The 23,057-nt window shown below is 46.2% G+C and overlaps 1 protein-coding gene across 1 annotated transcript in view; it reads left to right on the top strand.

The window, feature by feature from the left end:
• Positions 1 to 2,086: 2,086 nt before the first annotated feature.
• Positions 2,087 to 23,057, top strand: part of psmf1 (proteasome inhibitor subunit 1) — a 36,398-nt gene continuing 15,427 nt past the window's right edge. The window contains exons 1-4 of the mRNA XM_068000207.1: positions 2,087 to 2,252; positions 5,625 to 5,777; positions 7,022 to 7,104; positions 12,585 to 12,782. Of these exons, the coding sequence (XP_067856308.1) occupies positions 2,124 to 2,252; positions 5,625 to 5,777; positions 7,022 to 7,104; positions 12,585 to 12,782 (563 nt within the window). The 5' untranslated portion in view covers positions 2,087 to 2,123. The remainder of the gene's footprint in view (positions 2,253 to 5,624; positions 5,778 to 7,021; positions 7,105 to 12,584; positions 12,783 to 23,057) is intronic.

Raw genomic sequence — 23,057 nt, forward strand, 5'->3', positions numbered from 1 at the left:
ACATAAGGAGATATTGGGACAGGTGGGTTTTAAGGTGTGTCTTAAAAGGAGGAGAGAGAGGCAGAGAGTTTAAGACGGTAATTCCAGAGCTTCAGTAAATTTGTTGCATTATGGAAATGGAACTCCAGGCCCTGGACTAGAACTCTGCACAATATCTAACAGTATATTTGTATGCTTTTTCCTAATCCCTTGCTCGTCAGCCTGTACTACACATATATCTCATTTCACTTTATGATAAATCTCCATTAATTTTATACTAAATAGGAAAAAATATTGATACATGCTTCCCTCCTAATTAGTATTCCACTTACGGCCCTGGCAAAATACTTTTGAAAAGAATTTTTTTCTTACCACCCAGGAAGAATAAGTTGGAACATGATATCACTTAGTCATTCTGATGTTATTCCTGGTCACAGTCACATGGTGACCAGAAGCCAGGGAACAGAAATCTGCTGAATCCCCGTTTAATAACAATGGTCCAGGAGCCGGTCAATCAAATGTGAAACACCACAGTTGGTCACATGATTAGCTGCAGCAAAGGAAAGTGCTAGAAAATGACAGATCTGAAAGATCGTTGACCAATGAAACTGCTCACAATAATATACTTAACACTATAAAATATATAATTGTAAAATATTTTTGCAAAAAAAAATTTAAAGGTCAACAACAACTTGCATTTATATAGCACTTTTAACGTAGTAAAATGTCCCAAGGCGCTTCACAGGAGCGATTATCAAACAAAATTTGACACTGAGTTACATAAGGAGATATTAGGGCAGATAACCAAAAGCTTGGTCAAAGAGGTAGGTTTTAAGGAGTGTCTTAAAGGAGGAGAGAGAGGTAGAGAGGCGGAGAGGTTTAGGGAGGGAATTTCCAGAGCTTATGGCCTAGGCTTGGAATTCCTGGCTTATGGCCAATTAGTGGAGCGATTAAAATCGGGGATGTGCCAGAGGCCAGAAATGGAGTAGTGCAGAGATCTCGGAGGGTTGTAGGGCTGGAAGAGGTTACAGAGATAGGGAGGGGCGAGGTCACAGAGGGATTTGAAAACAAGAATGAGAATTTTAAAATCGAGGCGTTGCCAGATTGGGAGCCAATGTAGGTCAGCGAGCACAGAGGTGATGTGTGAACGGGAATTAGGGCGAGTTAGGATATGGGCAGCAAAGTTTTGGATATCAGCAAGACTGAGGCCATCTGGTCCAACCTCACCAGAAACTCCATACCTTAGCCCCATTTCTATCCCCCTCTCCTTGACCATGAGATGAGCATCTAGATCCCACATCTAGTCGGTCACCAAAGCTATCTATTTCAAAATGAATTAAAAAAACACACGCAATTTTTAAAATTACCCTCTAAGGTCTTTTTTCTCCCGAGGTGTTGCAGGTAGCAGTGTCGTGGAGATTAATCTTTAATTCCAAAACTAGAGATCATAAATATAAGATCTAATAAATCCAATAGGGAAATCAGGAGAAACCTCTTTGCCCAGAGAGTGGTTAGCCATGATCTTATTGAATGGCGGAGCAGGCTCGAGGGGCCGATTGGCCTACTCCTGCTCCTATTTCTTATGTTCTTACGTTCTAGAATGTGGAACTCACTGCCACAAGGAGTAGTTGAGGCGAATAGTGTAGATGCATTTAAGGGGAAGCCGGATAAACACATGAGGGAGAAAGGAATAGAAGGATATGCTGATGGGGTGAGATGAAGTCGGGAGGGAGGAGGCTCGTGTGGAGCACAAACACCGGCATGGACCGAATGGCCTGTTTCTGTGCTGTCGACTCGATGTAACTGGTGGAGACACCCGGGCGATCCTGGAGGGTTGGCAACCCCCCCAATCCCAACTCTTTCCCCAACTCGCGCTCGGTGGGGACCCCTGGGTTCTTGCTCTGTCGAGGGTTCTGGGTGTAAAATGCAAGTATTTCGATGATTATTATTATTATTATTATTAACAACACACAAGTTATTTTCGGTTATAATTTTTTTTTTGTTTACCAACTTTTTGGGGCCATTGGCTGCTGTGGGAGCCCCAGTGACTTGGCTCTTGGCTCGGCGCGCGCTCCCGCCCCCGCCCCGCCCCCGCGCGCTCCCGCATCTCAGACGCGCGCCCGAGTCCCGCGCGCCCCCGCAGCATGGCGGGCTTGGAGCTGCTGTACCACTCGGTGGCCCGCGATGTGGTCTCTGCCCAGGACGCGTTGATCTGCTTCATCCACTGGGAGCTCGTCAGGGCCGGCTTCAAGTGCCTGGGGACCGGGGACCAGGTGAGGGGGAAAGGCCCGGGGCTCGGAGGACCAGGCCCGGGGCTCGGAGGACCAGGCCCGAGCCCCGAGGTCGCCCAGGATGGGGGAGGAGGAACCGAAAGTGCGACATGGTGGTGGAGCGGGCCTCGGGCCCCGGGACCCGCGTCTCTCCGCCCTCCCCGGCTCGCCTACCTGTGGGAGTGGGCTTTGAAACTGCTCCTGGAGTGGGGCCTGGGCCTGCTCCCACCACCCTTCACCCCCCCCCCCCCCCCCTTCACAGGCGATTGGGCCTCACCTGAGCTGGACAGGTGCACCAGCCTCAGGTAGTTGGGCAGCCCCAGTCACACTGATTGTAAAAGCCCTGTTTGCTGAGGGATGGGGAATGTAAGATTCCCCCCTCCTCTCCACTGCTTCTGAGGGAATCGCCTCGAACCCGCGGGTGCGGAGGGTGGCGATCCTCCTGAGGGAACCGCCTCGAACCCGCGGGCGCGGAGGGTGGCGGTCCTCCTGAGGGAACCGCCTCGAACCCGCAGGCGCGGAGGGTGGCGGTCCTCCTGAGGGAACCGCCTCGAACCCACCGGTGCGGAGGGTGGCGGTCCTCCTGAGGGAACCGCCTCGAACCCGCGGGTGCGGAGGGTGGCGGTCCTCCTGAGGGAACCGCCTCGAACCTGCGGGTGCGGAGGGTGGCGGTCCTCCTGAGGCAACTGCCTCGAACCCGCGGGTGCGGAGGGTGGCGGTCCTCCTGAGGGAACCGCCTCGAACCTGCGGGTGCGGAGGGTGGCGATCGTCCTGAGGGAACCGCCTCGAACCCGCAGCTGCGGAGGGTGGCGGTCCTCCTGAGGGAACCGCCTCGAACCCGCAGGTGCGGAGGGTGGCGGTCCTCCTGAGGGAACTGCCTCGAACCCGCAGGCGCGGAGGGTGGCGGTCCTCCTGAGGGAACTGCCTCGAACCCGCAGGCGCGGAGGGTGGCGGTCCTCCTGAGGGAACCGCCTCGAACCCACCGGTGCGGAGGGTGGCGGTCCTCCTGAGGGAATCGCCTCGAACCTGCGGGTGCGGAGGGTGGCGATCGTCCTGAGGGAATCGCCTCGAACCTGCGGGTGCGGAGGGTGGCGATCCTCCTGAGGGAATCGCCTCGAACCTGCAGGTGCGGAGGGTGGCGATCTGCCTGGGCAGGTATTCCAGTCCCACGGACACCTGTCTCCACCCCCTCCTGCTGAAGAGTCTTCGAGCGGAGCAGCTTGTGTTTATAGAGCGCCTTTAACATAGGAAATGAGATCCCCCAACGTCACTAAAAAACAGATTATCTGGTCATTTATCTCATTGCTGTTTGTGGGAGCTTGCTGTGCGCAAAATTGGCTGTCGCGTTTCCTACATTACAACAGTGACTACACTTAACAATGTTCTGAGGTCGTGACAGGCGCTATATAAATGCAAGTCTTTCTTTCTGGTCAACCCTCCAGGATTGTCCTGGAGTCTCCAGGAATTAAAGATTAATCTCCTGAACACTGCTACGAGTAACCCAGAGAGTAAAATCATATGGGGCACTTTTTTTTTAAATGTTTTTTTTCATTGAACATTTTAATTTATTAGTTATAAAAATGCTGTAGACGGGGTTAAAAAAAAGGCTTTGACTGGGCGGGGCGGCTGGAGGTGGGAGGTTGTGTGATGAAACATCTAGGAATACGGTCCAACCAGAGTTGGCAACCGTACCAAGGCATAGTGGAAAATGGACGCCAAAGGAGAGATTGGGAAGGATGACCAAAAGCCAGGTCAAAGAGGGTCTTAAAGGAGGAGAGGGAGGTGGAGGGGTTTGTGTTTGCCAATTACAGATTGCACGTTATCTCCCTTTAAAGAAATAAAGACTTGCATTTATATAGCGCCTCTCATGACCTCAGGATGTCTCAAAGCGCTTTACAGCCAATGAAGGACTTTTGAAGTATAGTCGCAGTTATAATGGAAGTGCGGCAGCCAATTTGCACACAGCAAGATCCCACAAACGGCAATGAGATAAATGACCAGATAATCCTTTTTAGTGATGTTTGTTGAGAGATAAATATTGTCCAGGACACCGGGGAAAACTCCTCGTCCCTTCTTCGAAATAATCCATGGGATCATTTGCATCCACCTGAGAGGACAAATGGGCCCTCGACTTAACTTCTCATCCGAAGTAGCACTCCCTCAGTATTGCACTGGAGTGTCGGTCTGGATTTTGTGCTGAAATCTCTGGAGTGAGGTTTGAACCCATTACTTGCTGGCTCACTATGTGAGAGGGCTACCCACTGAGCCAAGACTGACACTTATGTACACCCCACTTACCTAAGTCCAGAAAGCTTAGGCACAGCCAAGGCTATGGGACACTGAAGTGTGCACAGGGGTACTGCTGGAATTTAATCAGTTAGAACCAAGCAGCACAGAGAACTGGTAATCTTTCTGCTGCTTGTCCAGGAAGGACCACTCAACTTCCCATTAGGTAACAGGGTTACCTGGAGTTAAGTGGGAAGAATTCCATTTCCCAGTGACAGGCCCCAACAATAAGACAGGCTGTGAATAGCACCCTAGACTACTGCAGACTTTGCTTTGATCTGGAGTGAGTTTGTGCTGTAGCTCCTGATTTCCAAGTTGTGTAAATCAGGTGCTAATGCAACTATCAAGAAAGATTGAGCAGGCTGGGGCTCTTTTCCCTGGAAAAGAGAAGAGGAGAACCAATAGAGGCCTTTAAAATTGTGAAGGGAGTCGTTAGGGTGGATGTGGAGAAATAATTTCCACTCATGGGTGAGTCCAGAACAAAGGGACATAAATATAAGGCAGCCATTATCATATCAAATAGAGTTTAGGAGGAAGTTCTCTCCACAGAGAGTGGTGAGAATGTGGAATGTGTTGCCACATGGAGTTGTTGAAGCAGCTAGCACTGATTCATGTAAAAGGAAGATTGATGCTTACATGAGGGAGAAGGGACTGGAGGGATATGAGGGCAAGGTGGGAAGTGGTAATTAGTGTGGGAGGAGGCTGATGTGGAGTATACACACTGGCATAGATCTGATCCTGTGCTGTAGAGTCTGTAATTCAATGGGTTTAGCCGAAACTGCTTGACACCATCAAACTTTACATCGAATGTTTCAGCACAGACAGGTCAATGTTCCACAGGAGCCTCCTATCACCTTACCCCATCTAACCTTATCTACATATCCTTCTATTCATTTCTTCCTCATGTACTTGTCTGGCTTCCCCTTAAATGCATCAGGGTGAATGTAGTGTAAATGCAGCATTGAAAGCAATTTAAAAAATAATTGGGGATATGGGTGAGTGAAATTAAACTTTCACCCTTAACGGGGGCATATTTCACATTGAGACGTTGTCGGTTTGAGAGAAATTGTGTTTGCCACCCCGTTGCAGGCCTCCACTGACGAGAGGAAGAAGGAGCTGTTGCCTGCGGGCTGGAATGTTAATCAGGAGCTGTACACGCTACGTTATCGCTCAGAGAATGATCAGAAAGAACTTCTGTTAAAGGCAATCACCGTGGATGCCAGTCTGATCATTAATGTTATGGTAAGTGTATAATTAATCTACTCAGATTCACAAATGATATTAAATTAGCGGTGGGGGTAAGGAGGGGTTCAATCTGAATAGGCAAAGACCTAGAAAGCGAGTGGGCAAATGGAATTCAGTGTAGATATAAAATGAAAAAGAATGTCTGAAGTGCATACTCTACAAGTGACATTGAAAAAGCCAACAGCGAAGTTGAAAGCAATCCAGGGCTATTAGTAAAGAAAAAAAGAACTTGCATTTATATAGCGCCTTTCACGACCTCAGGATGTCCCAAAGCACTTTACAGCCAATGAAGTACTCTTAAAGTGTAGACACTGTTGTAATGTAGGAAATACAATAGTAGACTCGGTCCCTGCAGAGCAACAATCAACAAAGCAAACAGGATTTTGCAGTGGAGTACAAGTTGGAGGAAGTCATGCCAGAAATGTGAGACCACTCCTTGAGTACTGAGTGTAGTTTTGGTCTTGGAGACGTAAGGGAGACATTCAGATCCTGTAGATCGTACAGAGAAGAGCATGAGGCTAAACCCTAATGCCAAAGGACCAAGTTATGAGGAAAGACTAGAGAGACGGGAGTTTTTCATCCATGAAAGGAGGGGACAAGGTGGGACCTAATTGAGGTATTTAAAATTGAGTGGGTATCGAAGAGGTAAGTCCAAAAACTACTGAAGCATAAATTGGGACAGTAGGAAAAGGGAGCACAGGTTTCAAAGTAGCAAAAGGCAAATTTAGAAGCTATTTCCGCTGGTTGGGGAGTCTAGGACTAGGGGACATAGCCTAAAAATTAGAGCCAGGACTATGAGGAGTGAAGTTAGGAAGCACTTCTACACGCAAAGGGTGTTAGAAGTTTGGAACTCTCTTCCGCAAATGGCAGTTGATGCTAGCTCAATTGTTAATTTTCAATCTGAGATTGATAGATTTTTGTTAACCAAAGATATTAAGGGATATGGAGCTAAGGCAGGTATATGGAGTTAGTTCACAGATCAGCCATGATCTCATTGAATGGCGGAATAAGCTCAAGGGGCTAAATGTCCTACTCCTGTTCCTATGTCAGGAAGTTCTACTTCACACACAGTGATGAATGCTTGACATGGAGATCAGGCAGGGTAATGAAGGCAAAAAACCCTGGAATTGTTTTAAAAAAAATTAGATGTGATGGGAAGCTGGATGGATGAATTGAGATGGTCGATCTTTTCCATATTTCTCTATCTTGTGATCTGTTCATTCTTTTTGCTTTTTTTGCAGAATTGCCAGTCTGAACAGGTTGTAGATTTGACAGTAAATTTAGATGACCACATCAGCGCAGATCATCTGCAGCAATATGACAGGTAAATATACAAGAATAGCTTGTTTCTGCTGCTGTTGCTGCACAGTGCATCAAGTTTAGCAATTAGAATAATGGTGGGTGGTAATAGCAAGGAATATTGGGGTCTTTATTTTTACTGCTGTGGCCATTGCTTCTCTTAACTTTCCACACTTCTCTCTCCCAAGCTGCAAATATGGGCCTAGACTTTCTGAATGGTGACCCATTTACTTGCGATTGGATATGTCCTGCATGGATCTCTTGCTTTCCTTATCTTTACCGTGTTGAAATCAGGACTCGTTGCACCATTTCCCACCCTAATTTGTTCTTTCCTCGGACCTCAAACGGCAGAACTCCTTGGCTCCTTCAGTGTTCCCTTCCTCCTCCAGTCTATAGGCTTCTAAAATCAAAACTGGCTGGTCCTTCAAGCGTGTCCCATTCAGACATGGTATAGCCCGTGTTTACCATCAAATCTCACCCAGCCCATAGTCATGCAGTGTCTTCAGGTTCCCCCCCCGCCAGTGATACCAGCCCATGCTTTTCCCACTATAAAACATCCCCTGAGGGAAACCTTTTTAATTAAAATAAAAACTCTAGCCTGGATCTAATAACCCTCCAGAGGCCCAGTTGGTAAATGCACAGCCTGGCGTGGTGCTGATCCTTGCAGAGCGGGTAGGTCCCCGGTTCGATACCCAGTCTGTGCTGCGTTAGCTGATCTCAGCCGGGGGTGGTGGTAGAGGTGATGCAGTCGGTCTCCCTGGATTAGACGGGGGTCTGAACTCAGCCAGAGTTCCCATTCCTGGTCGCTGCGCCCCTCTCCCCACCCCCCTCCCCCCAGAAAAGCTGTTACTGATCGGATGTTCAGTGAAATCAGGATCAGGCTAAGCTGTGATGTTCCCCTCCTGGTTGAATAGCTTGCTGACATAGCCTGTGCTTATCCATGAGGTACTGGAAACATACCCCAGCAAGCAGCTTTTAGAGCGGCCAGAAGTAAATTGGGAAAGGGAGCTGCCAAACTGGTCCTGCTGGTAAAGAGTACACAGGAACAGGAGGAGGCCACTGAGCCCTGCCTTTCTATTAGATTATCACTGATCTGTACCTCCACTCCATTTTCTCTATAATCCCTCAATACCCTTACCTAACAAAAAGAAAAGTCAGAAGACTGAGAGGTGACCTGATAGAGGTCTTCAAAATTATGAAGGGGTTCAACAAGGTAGACATAGAGAAGATGTTTTCACTTGTAGTTTTCACTAAATATAAAATAGTCACTAATAAATCCAATAAGTAATTCAGGAGAAACTTCTTTACCCAGAGAGTGGTTATAATGTGAAATTTGCCACTACAAGGAGTAGTTGAGGCGAATATTTAAGGGGAAGCTAGATAAACACATGAGGGAGAAAGGAATAGAAGGATATGTTGATAGGCTGAGATGAAGTAGGGAGGGAGGAGGCTCGTGTGGAGCATAAACACCAGCATAGACCAGTTGGGCCGAATGGCCTGTTTCTGTGCTGTAAAAAATCTATCGATTTCGGTCTTGAAAATTTCAATTGACCCACCCCCCTCCAGCATCCACAGCCTTTTGGGGAAGAGAGTTCCAGATTCCCACTATCCTTTGTGTGGAAAAAGTGCTTCCTGATTTCACTCCTAAATGGCCTGGCTATAACTTTACAATTATGGCCTCTTATTCTGGAGACAGGGAGGCGCTTTCCTGGCTCTTCCCACATGCGCCCAACTCCCATTTTTAAACGGTTTTGCTGCGTCCTCTGAGGTTGCCTGGATACAGTAGCAATTTTTGACATTCAGTGCACTTTAGTTGAAGTCCAAAGGAAACGAGCCTTTTAACATCTTGTTTATTCCCTTTGGATCACGAGGAGTCACTAAAATCCAGCAGGAAGGAAGTGGTCTGATAGTCTGAGCTGGCAAGCTGGGACTGAAAGGACCCCAGTCGCTTGTGAGGAAGACAGGTTGGAAGCCAAACCAGTGCCCTCAGAAACACAGCATCACTGCGCTCCTCGTGTGCGTAACTGTAATGTTTCAATTCTTCATTTCCTGATGTGTTGTGCTCATCAGACAGCGAATGGTACTGCTGCACGACAGAATAATTCCACTCCCGGTGCAGCCTGCAGCAGCTCTGATCTTAACAGTTCAGGTCACTCGACCGGCCCAGAATGCTGCATTCTGCAGAAGGGATCCATATTAGGCTGACACAGGCAGAGGTCCAGTAATCCAGCACTATGGTTTGACTTGCCCTGGATCAGGACCTGAGAACAAGAGTGCACGTCATTAAACTGCACTAGAACAATTGTAAAAAGAAAGAACTCGCATTTATATAGTGCCTTTCACGACCTCAGGACGTCCCAAAGCGCTTCACAGCCAATTAAGTGCTTTTGAAGTGTAGGAAACACAGCAGCCAATTTGTGCACAGCAAACTCCCACAAACAGTAATGGGATAATGATCAGGTCATCTGTTTTAGTGATGTATGGTTGAGGGATAAATATTGGCCAGGACACCGGGGAGAGATCTCTCCTGCTCTTCTTCAAATAGTGCCATGGGATCTTTTACATCTACCTGAGCGGGCAGTGGGGACCTCAGTTTAACGTCTCATCCGAGAGACAGCACCTCCGACAGTGCAGCACTCCCTCAGTACTGCACTGGAGTGTCAGCCTGGATTATGTGCTCAAGTCACTGGTGTGGGGCTTGAACCCACGACCTTCTGATTCCAAGGCGAGAGTGCTACCCACTGAGCCACACTGACACCTTTGTAGCATTGTTTTCAAATTGTGTGCTTCTTCTTTAAAAGGATGCTAAGTACCGTGTCCACGACGGCACTGAGGGGCAGTTGCACGAGCCCCATGCACCACCTGGTGCCTCACCCAAGACGCCCCTCGTGAGCTGCGAGCCCAGAGAGTGAGCATCAGCTGGCTTTTTGACTTGCGAGGGCATCACGTTGAAGCCCGATCCTATCCTCGCCTGTCATGCATTCGCCTTCACTTTCTGGCAGGTGCGACAGGAACCCAAACTGATTCTCCCCACCTCCCCGTAGCCCATGGGCACCGAAGCCAGTCGTGATGCCAGTACCACCCATCCGGCTTAGATCAGCACAGACCAGGAATAGAAAGTGAGATCTTCATAGAATCTTACAGCGCAAAAGGAGGCCATTCAGCCCATCATACCTGTGTCTGCTTGTTGAAAGAGCTATCCAATTAGTCCCACTCTCCTGCTCTTTCCCCATAGCCCTGCAATATTTCCTTTTTAAATATGTATCCAATTCCTTTTTGAAAGTTACTATTAAATCTGCTTCCACCACCCTTTCAGGCAGTGCAATCCAGATCATAACAACTCACTGCATAAAAAAAATCCTCCTCATCTCTCCTCTGGTTCTTTTGTCAATTATATTAAATCTGTGTCCTCTGGTTACCAACCCTCCTGCCAGTGGAAACAGTTTCCCCCTGTCTACGCTATCAAAACCCCTCATAATTTTGAACACCACTATTAAATCCCCCCCTTAACCTTCTCTGCTCTAAGGAGAACACTCCCAGCTTCTCCATTCTCTCCACATAACTGAAGTCCCTCATCCCTGGTACCATTCTCCTCTGTACCCTCTCCAACACGTTGACATCCTTTATAAAATGTGGTGCCCAGAATTGGACACAATATTCTAGCTGAGGTCTAATCAGTGATTTATAAAGTTTAGCATAACTTCCTTGCTTTTGTACTCTATGCCTCCATCAATAAAGCCCAGGATCCCATACGCTTTATTAACAGCCTTATCGATTTGTCCTACCGCCTTCAAAGATTTGAATATGTAACCATCTTCTCGGTTAATACCAAGCTGTGTCTTTATACACTCTGCTCTGGAACTGTGCATTTCATGTGTCACAACACTGTTTTCTAATATCCCTGGATGAATACACACATGAAGGAAACGTGAAATACAGTTCTAATGGGGAACTCGTAGTCTGTCAAAGGGGACCTAGTTCCCCAAATAAACAGGAACCAACTCTGACCTCTTCTGCATCCCCCACTTTCTCCATCTCACCATTGCAACCGTGCCTTCAGCCACCTAGGCCCCAAGATCTGGAATTCCTTCCCTAAACCTCTCCACTCCTCTCTCCTCCTTTAAGACGTTCTTATGATGTTTCGTTCTTAATACTGAGATCGATGGATTTTTGGACACTAAGGGAATCAAGGGATATGGGGATAGGGCGAAAAAGTGGAGTTGAGGTCGAAGATCAGCCATGATCCTATCGAATGGCGGAGCAGGCTCGAGGGGCCGTATGGCCTACTCCTGCTCCTATTTCTTACATTCTTATTAAAACCTACCTCTTTGTCCAAGCTTTTGTTCACCTGTCCTAATGTCTCCTTCTTTGGCTCGGTGTCAGTTTCTTTTGTTTGGTTACACTCCTGTGAAGCACTTTGGGCCGCCTTTACTAAATTAAAGGTGCTATATAAATGCAAGTTGTTGTTTGCTGGTGTTGACTGTAGTCTTGCCTCCACAGTAGCAGAGAAAAAAAATGTTCCACTGGTCAAAACTCAATAAATGACAAGTGGAATAAACAGATGAGGGGGGGGGGAAAGGACATTGAAAAGTTAAAAGAAATTATAGAAAAAGGAGCTTCTCTGTTTTTTCAACACAGACAAGAAATCGATCCTGTCTTCCAGAGTGCTCAGAAAGAATTCTCCAATTTGAGGAATTGAGTAATATGACTATTCCCCAGAGCTCTTCAAATGTATCGGGGCCATGAGCTCCGCAGATAGTTTTTTTTTGCACTGCACCTTTTAGTGTTTCCCTGGCAGTTTCGGAGTGCTCTTGTTTCATCATGCAGGGTAATGGGCCTGTCTGTGGGTGTGGAACGTTTGGACTTAATTTAACCTGTAAGCGAGCTCGGGAGGCTCCTGCACACCCAGAGTTGTGAACTAATGCTGTGGAATTGACCCACCGGCTAGGAGTAATTCCGATTTATGGTCAGCGTGCAGTCGGAGGAATCGCTGTGTATGTCTTTCTTAGTGACAGCAGTTTCACAGAAGGAGCCATTCGTCCCATCGAGTCTGTGCCGGCTTTTTGAAAGAGCTATCCAATCATTCCCGCTCTTCTCTTCCCCCCCCCGCTTTCCCCGTAGCCCTGCAATTTTTTCCTTTTCAAATATAGAACCAATTCCCTTTAAAAAGTCACTATTGAATTCCCACCACCCTTTCAGGCAGTGGGATCCAAATCATATCAATTCACTGTATTTAAAAAAAAAATTCTCCTCATCTCCCCTCTGGTTGTTTTGCCAATTACCTTAAATCTGTGTCCTCTGGTTACCGACTCTTTGAGACTTTCATACTTGCAGCCAGGATTACGGTCAAAAATTCGACTGTCTCACTTTTCAGGACATTCTTGTCACTCTCACCAGTAGGGTTACAATAATCCCCCTGCCCCTCAGTTGTCATTTTCCTGATTTATCCGGAACCCTTTTTTCTGTCGCTCTAATGCATATGTCTTTCTCCCCCATCCCCCACAGAGTCTTCAAGAAGGAAGAGGAGCTGCGAAGTTGTATTGAATCGGTAATAGTTTCTCCTCTAGTTGGCACAAAGCAGAGGGCCAGAGAAGGGGCACAGAAAGGAAAGAAGCCGATTTCATCTGGTCCAGGTCGTCAACCACACAAAGACACCAACCCGCTCTTCGTTCCGGCCAGTGTGCCACAGAGGCAGTCCCCCTGGTGAGTAAGGAAGCTCATTACTCTTTAAAAAGATGGCTCGGTGGGTGCTGTGGGGCAGCCTTTGACTTACCCTTTGAGCACAATGTAAAGTGGGTCAGGAGACGAGGCCTCTGTAAATTTTGGTGAGTGCTTAAAAAAGAAAGAACTTGCATTTACATAGCGCTTTTCACGAACTCAGGACATCCCAAAGCGCTTTACAGCCAATGAAGTACTTTTGAAGTGTAACCACTGATGTATTGTAGGAAAAAGCGCAGCCAATTTGCGCACAGCAAGATCCCACAACAGGAGAACTCCGTTGCTCTTCTTCGAACTAGTGCCCACCTGAGAGGGCAGGCGGAGCCTCGTTTTAACGTCTCACCCGAAAGACGGCACCTCCGAGAGTGCAGCACTCCCTTGGTACTACACTGGGAGTGTCTGCCTCAATTTTCTGACTCAGAGGCGAGAGCGCTACCAACTGAGCCACGGCGACCACTGTTAGATAAATAAAGAACGTGCATTCATAAAGCGCCTTCTACGTCTTCAGGATGTCCCTTTAAACTTTCATGAAGGAGGTGCTGCTCCCCTCTGGGACCCCCCCTGCCCTGCACCCTGTCTAATGAAAATACGACAAACAAGTGCAAGCAGCGTGTCAGCCTGTAATCTTGTTTCTCCAAATCTGTGGCACTTGCTACGGCAATATCTCCAACGGAAAAAAAAAGTAATCACAATTTAAATGATAGAATCTTACAGCACAGAAGGAGGTCGTTCGGCCCATTGTGTCAGTGGTGGCTCTTTGAAAGAGCTAAATCGTTCAGTTTTTGACATTAGGGCAGATTATGCTCTTGATTTGAGCCCCATGGGCCTGATGTGTGTATTTCCATGCTGCACACGTACACTTCTACCAGCAAATGTTTCATTACATCTTGTTGGGTTCATCGCCAGTCAACAGAAGTGGCAATTTTGGTCAACGTGTTTGTGTGTAGTGACACTAATGAGACAAAACAGCGGCAGAGGAGTCTCAGTAGTGTAGATCGCAATTACTGCAGGGAAAGAAAAGACAGGCAGGAGATGTGATACTGTTCTTCCGAACAATGAAAAATAAAGATAAAGGTCAGGATAAGCAGGTGAATTAGCATAAAATCCAAAGGACATCAGTGACAAAACTGTCAAAGCCTCGAGCACAATTCAAAATGAGAAGTGACCAGATAAGAGGCTGTAACGCAGAGTGCCAGCACAAGTCGTCAATTTTGGGTGAGTTTGATGCCTTTACAAAGGATCTGAATCAATACCTGCTGAGGAAATGGGTTGCAGGTTGTAGAGATGTTAACAGCTCTGTTTGATTCACATGCGAGGTAGGAAGTGTATGTCTTGGGATGGGGGCGGGGGTGGCGGGGGGAAGAGGAAGAATCTGTGATAGACATGGTTGTGGATACACTGTAGAAGGAGTGTTTTGATGGGCAAATGGCCTTTTCTGGTATCATACACATTGGAATGTTGACAGTGTACAGTAAGCGTGAGGGTCCTTGGCAGAGCTCCTGAATATATTTTACTGCAGTTTTGCTGGTTTAAAAAAATGACTGTTATTCCTATGTTTGTAGACCCAATTCAATTAGTTTTGCACGAGAGATTCATTTAATATTATATTCAAAAAGAAAATACCTGCATTTATACACCGTCTTATCACATAATATCATAGTAGGTACAGCACAGGAGGAGGCCATTCAGCCCATCTAGCCTGTGCCAGCTCTTTGAAAGAGCTATCCAATTAGTCTCACTCCCCTGCTCTTTCCCCATAGCCCTGAAAATGTTTTCCCTTCACGTATTTATCTAATTCCCTTTTGAAAGTTACTATTGAATCTGCTTCCACCGCCCTTTCAGGCTGTGCATGCCAGATCATTACAACTCACTGCGTAAAAAAATGTTCATGTTCATTGCTCAGAATTGCCTTGACATGCTTGACATTCAGTGAATTACCTTGAAGTTATGTAGGAAAAGGCTACAGCCATTCTGAACCAGCAAATTCCACAAAAAGCAAAGACCTGAATGACTCGCTGCTCTATTTTTGATTGTTGAGGAAAGAATAGTGGACAGCAAGGTCCCACAAACAGCAATGAGGTACATGACAAGATAATCTGTTTTCTTTATTAATGTTAGTTGAGGGATAATTATTGGCCAAGACACCAGGAGAACTCCCCAGCTCTTTTATGGCATGATATATTTTACATCCACCTGAGAGGGCAAACGGGGCCTTGGTTTAATGTCTCATCTGAAAGACGGCACCTCCGACAGTGCAGCACTCCCTCAATACTGCACTGGGACTGTCAGCCTAGATTTTGTGCTAAAATCCATGGAATGGGAATTGAACCCACGACCTTCTGACTCAGAGGCTAGACTGCTACCCACTGACTGACTCTTTAAGGGTACATATGGTAGTAAATGGTATGGAACACTACATCAGACAAAACCATGAAAGTAGGGATAAGGAGACACAAGTTGAAACATATCTGGAAAGAGTGAACTCTTCACCAAAAGAGTGATGATCACAGGGAATGAACTATCAGGAATGGTAGAGGAGATTAAAAACCCTGGACTCAGATGTAAAGGGTGGATATCAAAGTTTTTCTGATACTACCAAGTGGAGAGGAATAGCAGACTGCCAGTTAGAATACAGGAGGACATAATCAGGATGGGACAATGGGCAGATAAGTGGCAGGTGCCGGTTAATCCAAAATCTAGGCTGACACTCCAGTGCAGTACTGAGGGAGTACTGCACTGCCGGAGGTGCCGTCTTTCTGAATAGATGTTAAACCGAGGCCCCATCTGCCCTCAGGTGGACGTAAAAGATCCCATGGACACTGTTTTGAAGAAGAGCAGGGGAGTTCTCCCCGGTGTCCTGGCCAATATTTATCCCTCAACCAACATCACTAAAAACAGATTATGTGGTGATTATCTCATTGCTGTTTGTGGGAGTTTGCTGTGCGCAAATTGGCTGCCGCATTAACTACATTTTAAATGCAAGCTGTTGTTGTATGGGAAGAAAGCAGGAAATGGTTCAGTGTAAAATCAGCCCCTGAGAGGGGTTTTAATTTAGCACAGGCAAGAAAGACCTCCCCATGTGCCAAAATTTCTATATTAAATTTTATTTCTATATTAAATTTTATCTATCGCTGATATGTTTTTTCTAATTTTTTTCAAACAGGCTAGAAATAGCTGGCCTTTAAGTGGCAGACATCCTAAACAGAAATAACTTGTAATATGTTTTAAACTTGCTGACCCAGATGAGAGTGCCTTAAATCACAGCCATTTCCCCAGTTCTCCAGTTCGAATGCCAGCTGCACTTCCAGTGCTTTTGATGCTGTTAACAACCATGGTTGTATAATAATTCATTTAACCATCTCTTTCTGCTTCCTCCTCCCCCTCCTCCTCCTCCTCCCCTGGAGATAGATCGAATGTCACCTCCTGACGGGTGCCGTTTGTTCTGGTCCAGCCACTGTAGCCTGCAATGCCTGCAGTAGTGGTGATGTGGAGATGCCGGTGATGGACTGGGGTTGACAATTGTAAACAATTTTACAACACCAAGTTATAGTCCAGCAATTTTATTTTAAATTCACAACCTTTCGGAGGCTACCTCCTTCCTCAGGTGAACGATGTGGAAATCATCGTTCACCTGAGGAAGGAGGTAGCCTCCGAAAGCTTGTGAATTTAAAATAAAATTGCTGGACTATAACTTGGTGTTGTAAAATTGTTTACAATTGCAGTAGTGGAGTCATGTCCTGTTTCTGCCACAAGGCGGAGCTGCTCACGGTGGGTCGTAAACTGTGGACTGGGAGGAGGGACTATTTTCATTTATATCTCTTGTAAAGAGACGGAGAAACATAGGCTGTAATAAAAAACAGAAACTAAATCGGTGCCATGTCTCCAGGTTGCACCAGAAAGAAAGACTTGCATTTATATAGCGTCTTTAACAACCACAGGTCGTCCCAAAGCGCTTTACAGCCAATGAAGTACTTTCTGAAGTGTAATCACTGTTATAAGTAGGAAACGCGGCAGCCAATTTGCGCACAGCAAGATCCCACAAATAGCAATATGATAATGGCCAGATAATCTGTTTCTTTAGAGATGTTGGTTGAGAGCTAAACATTGACTAGGACACTAGGGAGAGCTCCCCTGCTCTTCTTCGAAATGGTGCCATGGGAATCTTTTACGTCCACCTGAGGGGGCAGACGGGGCCTCAGTTCAACATCTTAGCCAAAAGACGACACCTCTGACAGTGCAGCACTCCCTCGGTACTGGCACCGGGAGCGTCGGCCTAGATTATGGGTTCAAGTCTCTGGAGTGGGGCTTGAACTCACAATCTTCTGACTCAGAGGCGAGAGTGCTGCCCACTGAGCCAAGGCTGACACCTAAATAAAGAGAGCCCTTGCTGCCTGTTATTTTAAAATTAATTGGCAGTTTTTGCAAACTGTGGGCAAGTGTGAATGTTTGAATGGTGTGTAACTTCTGTCCCCCTGGTATGTGTTTCCTTCACCTAGGCATTCGAGCATGATGAAAATTAGAAAATACCAGATGTGATTGGAAGTGTCTTTAATAGGCAGCACTAGGGTGAGGGATTCACTGCTCTACGCAAAGTTTTTGAGAACGAGCTCTTTATTTAAACGTTCTCATATGTTGCTCCCTCAAAGTCAGCCATTTTAGGAATCTGATCCAATAACGCTTTGAAGCAGAGAATGTCACAAAGAAGCTTTTGCATCCATTCTACCTTCTACTGTATGGTGAAAGTGCAGGGAAAGAATAAACAGTTCTGCTGAAAGAACATAAGAACATAAGAAATAGGAGCAGGAGTAGGCCAATCGGCCCCTCGAGCCTGCTCCGCCATTCAATAAGATCATGGCTGATCTGATCCTAACCTCAAATCTAAATTCATGTCCAATTTCCTGCCCGCTCCCCGTAACCCCTAATTCCCTTTACTTCCAGGTTGTACCTGAATCATTCACTAGTCTGCTCTTTCAGAGCTGATGGGTCTTCTGTGTATTTCCAGCATTTTCTGTTTTCATTTCACATTTGCACCCTTTAGTTATTTTCTCTTTCTATCTTGCCTTGCTGTAATCTCGCCTCGCTTCCTGCTCAACATCACGCACCTCCTTGTATCTCTGCATTAATCACTCTTTTCTGATATCTAACGGAGCTTTCTTAAATCACTTCCGGATGCGTTCCTATTCAAGGATAGGAACAAACCCCAAATTTAATTCCTCCGTGCCAAAAGCAAGGGGGCAAGTAAACCGAAATCGCACAGCAGCCCCCGTGACGCGGGGAGTGGCCCCGTGACGCGGGGAGTGGCCCCGTGCAGTATCGGCTGGTGATGCAGCGCTCGCTGCATTGGGCTGGGGAAGACTTCCAGATTCAGGAATCAAGGGCTCACCCAATGCCTGTACCTCAAAGCGGTCTCACCGCTTTTAACGGAGCCAGCTGCGAGGGGACCACTCTTCACTTGGCTTTAGATTTGGCTGCTAAAAACATTCGATTTTATTTCCAGGATAGCTGGACATAGTGGTGTGGCCTATCCTGAAAAAGCACGAAAATGTACCTTTACTAGAATATTTTTTACTGAAAAGAAAGAACTTGCATTTATATAGCGCCTTTCATGACCCCAAGACGTCCCAAAGCACTTTACTGCCAATGAAGTACTTTTGAAGTGTAGTCACTAATGTAGGAAGCGTGGCAGCAAATTTGCACACAGCATGGTCCCACAGACAGCAATGAGATAATGACCAGATTATCTGTTTTAGTGATGTAGGTTGAGGGAAAATATTGAACTCCTCTGCTCTTCTTCGAAATAGTGCCACCTGAGAGGGCAGACAGGACCTCGGTTTAACATCTCGTCGGAAAGACGACACCTCCGACAGTGCAGCACTCCCTCGGTACTGCACTGGAGTGTCAAACCTAGATTCTGTGCTCAAATCTCTGGAGTAGGATTTGAACCCACAACCTTCTGACTCAGAGGTGAGAGTGCTACCAATGAGCCACAGCTGAAACTAAATCTTTTGCCTGTACGCTCCAATGTTGTGTTCACAGTCTGATCCAGATAGCCAGCTTGCCTCTGCACCAAGCATTTGAAAGCACTTTATAGGCAAGCCATCGTTGTTTCTTAGCTTCATGCAGAGAGAAGACTGAAATTCACTTGGGAAGCCAAGTGCGAAGTATAGTTCGGTACTTATTGTACTCACTGGCATTTAGCTGCAGATGTTCGAACAGAATGATACCAGGGATGAGAGACCAGAGAAGCTGTTATTGTTCTCCTTAGAGCAGAAAAGGTAACGAGGAGATTTAATAGAGGTGTTAAAATTTATGAAGGGTTATGATAGAGTAAATAAGGAGAAGCCAGGGTTCCTGCTCCTGATCACTATCTCGTGAATCCTGTGCAAAAGTGAATGTGAGGCGTGGGGACGTGCGCGCGCACACACGTACACGCACGCGCGCACACACGTACACACACACACACACACACACACAAAATTAAATAGCTTGTTAACAATCACTGTCTAAAGAAAGAACTTGCATACGTATTGTACCTCCATACCAAAGTACTTCAATTAACTACTTTTTGAAGTTAGCATAGTTTTAGAATGCCAAGTCATGCTTGAGTAATTTATGGGATTTCTTGGAGGAGATGACAAACCTAGTAGACAGGGGAGAGACAGTGGATGTTATCTCCCTCCATTCAGTATGTCAGCCGTGGCTCAGTGGGTAGCACTCTCGCCTCAGAATCAGAAGGTCACGGGTTCAAGTCCCACTCCAGAGTCTTGAGCTTATAATCTAGGCTGACATTCCCAGTGCAGTACTGAGGGAACACTGCACTGTTGGAGATGTCGTCTTTCAAATGAGCCATTAAATCATCTGCCCTCTCAGGTGGATGCAATAGAGCCCATGGCACTATTCATAGAAGAACAGGAGAGTTTTCCCGGTGCCCTGTGTGTATGTGTCTGTTTGTGTGTATGTGCATGCATTCACACATAAGCACACAGATATACAATTAGACACAGGACTGATGCCAATAAATACATCAGCTATAATCTCCAGAACACACACTATTAAAATGATAAACAGTCCAACTGTTAGCGGTGACACCTCAAACCAATTATACACTTACTAAATCCAGCTTCCACGGAACATCAATTCACCCAAGGAAATAAGTACCTCTCTGCAAAACAAACACTCAGTCACACTGCTGTGGGCAGGGAACGTAGAAAAACAACAATCCTACAACAAAAATAATACACTGCTTCTGTATTCACTGGTGAACAAGCAGTGTGAACTTGTCAGGGATAGCACTGAGCCAGAATGTGGTGGGTTCGAGCCCAGCTCCAGTTCTTGAGCACATAATTTAGGTTGACATTTCAGTGCAGCTTTGAGGGAGTACTGTACTGTCGGAGGTGCCGTCTTTCAGATGAGTTGTTCAATCAGTTCCTCCTCAGGTGAATATGGCACTATTCAAAGAGCCAGTCGTTCCCCTCCAGTCTCCTGGGGGAACATTCATTCCCCCAAACCAAAACAAATGGTCTGGTTATTTATCTCATCTGTTGTTTGTGGGGTCTTGCTGTGAGCAAAATGGCTGCTGTGTTTGTCTACCCAACAGCACTGAGTTTTCTCTAAAGTAATTTATTGGCGGTGAATAGTGGTGACAGGAGCAGCTTAACTTGTGTGTTTCCGGGTGGGGAAGTATAGCTCCGAGAGACCGGTAATTGGAGTGTCCATAACTACAGCCAAACAGAGCGAACAACTTCAAAATCGTACCTGGGATATCAGACAAACAGAGTCCTTTCATGAATTACAGTTAGACGAAAGAACAAACTTGCATTCATATAGCACCTTTCACGACCTCAGGATGCCCCAAATCGTTTTTCTGCCATTGAAGTACCTTTGAAGTGTAGTCACTGTTGTAATATAGGAAAACACTGCCAATTTTGTGCACAGCAAGGTCCCACAAACACCCAACGAGATTATGACCAGATAATCTGATTTTTAGTGATGTTGGTTGAGGGATAAATATTAGCCAGGCCGCCGGGGAGAACTCCTCTGCCCTTCTTCGAAATAGTGCCATGGGATCTTTTACGTCCACCTGAGAGGGCAGACCGGGCCCTCGGTTTAACGTGTCATCCGAAAGACGGCACCTCCGACAGTGCAGCACTCCCTCAGTGTCAGCCTGGATTATGCGCTCAAGACTGTGGAGTGGGACTAACCCACGACCTTCTGACTCGGAGACGAGAGTGCTACTCACTCAGTCACAGCTGACACCTCAGCAGTCGTCTTGCCCTTGAGCTCCTGGAGACGGTTTTGGAGCTTGCACAGAAGGGACCTTTGGAAATAGCTTCGAGTATAAATCGTAACATTGAACTGAAAAGGAGGCACTGGAGCAGTTCAAGAATGTGCTTCTTCAATTCTCCACAGCAAAATAAATTTAAATAAGGGGCTAATGATAATTTTCACCACACAGCCCAAGGGCAGCAGTGTGCACAATCCATCACAGAAAAGGCCAAGCACTAAACACATCGGAGCTTACTCAATGAATCTAATTAATCAGAGCTGTATATAAACTTACCTTTATTAGCAGAGGCTGCATTGCCATAGAAATGTTATAGAAGCCCATTAAAAAGAAATCAATTCAATGAGGCACTGTCTGTGGAATTTAAATCACATCAATCCTGATAAAATTGAAAACTGGTTTATTTAATCTGAGTAGATTTGATTTAAACACTGAGCAAAACAATACAATACTGCCCATAACAGAGTTATACACTGGCACTAAACTACCAGTAGCAGGTTAACTGAACCCAGACACAGGTTAGGCTGCTGCTGAATAACCAGGGAATTGAGCTACGGCAGATGTTGGGGCCGGGGATCAAGCAGATAGAAAGTTTCTCAGTTGAGAAATTTAAGCTCCTTTTCCTCATGAAGTTGTTGACTCTTACTGGGTACAGTTTAATGAGCAGCTCTCTGGTACATCACCCAGGTCTCCGTTTTAGTCCAGTACCAGCTGTGGCTCAGTGGGTAGCACGCTCGCCTCAGAGTCAGAAGGTTACAGGCTCAAGTCCCACTGCAGGATTTGAGCACATTTCATGACATTTCATCGCTGTACTGAGGGAGTGCTGCACTGTCAGAGGTGTCGTCTTTCAAATGAGACGTTAAACTGAGGCCCTATCTGCCCTCTAAGGTGGACGTAAATGATTCCATGGCACTATTCGAATAAGAGCAGGAAAGTTCTCCCCGTTGTCCTGTACAATGTTTAACCCTCAACCAAATTATCTTGTCATTATCTCATTGCTGTTTGTGGGACCTTGCTGTGCGCAAATTGGCTGCCACATTTCCTACATTAGAACAGTGACTACACTTCATAAAGTACTACATTGGCTGTAAAACGCTTTGGGGTGTCCTGAGGTTGTGAAAGGTGCTGGACAAATGCTAGTTCTTTTTTATTTTTTAAAAGAAGGCACTTCTTTGAAAAATCAGGAAGTATTTCAGGGCAGTGAGGGCCAGATCACGAGCTCCAGCTGTGAGCTCTCTGCCTGGGATCTTCAACTGCACTGAAGAACCCCAGAGTTTAAATCTACTGTTACAACAATTGTAACTTTCAAAAGGGAATTGGATAAATACTTGAAGGGAAAAAATTTACAGGGCTATGAGGAAAGAGCAGGGAAATGGGACTAATTGGATAGCTCTTTCAAAGAGCCGGCACAGGCACAATGGGCCGAATGGCCGCCTTCTGTGCTGTACCTACTCTGATACTATGAACACTTTAGAGAGGTAGCACTAATCCATGAATCCTCGCTTGTCCCACAGGACTGCACCTGCCTATAGTCAGTGATGCTCCCGACCTCCTCAGTCATCACTGTGTACGTGTAGTGCCTGGACCTTGTATTTGGGTCTCCGGAGCTACTGCTCGCATATTGTACCTGGGCACGGGCTGTGTACATACTGGGCCTGGGTCACATGGCTCCGTAGCTGAATGCACCCTCCTCCCCCCACTCTGAGTATATGTACATGAAAAAGTCTGAATGGAGATGCTATAAGTTTGTTCATAATATCCCAACTATCTACCAATATCAATATGAGTTTTCCTCTGAATTGATAGTATTACTACTATGTTTAGTTTGTATTCATTCACCATTTTACGTATGGTCCCATTGGAAATTGCATTCTACAAAGAATTCATTATAACTTTGTTATGCCTTTACCCCCCAATAACTGCTGTTAAGTAGTTCATTAGTGTCACCCAAAAGGCATCTTGTGATTGCTAAAAAT

Source organism: Heptranchias perlo, chromosome 19, assembly GCF_035084215.1.
Source record: "Heptranchias perlo isolate sHepPer1 chromosome 19, sHepPer1.hap1, whole genome shotgun sequence".
In the NCBI taxonomy this organism is placed as follows: Eukaryota; Metazoa; Chordata; class Chondrichthyes; order Hexanchiformes; family Hexanchidae; genus Heptranchias; species Heptranchias perlo.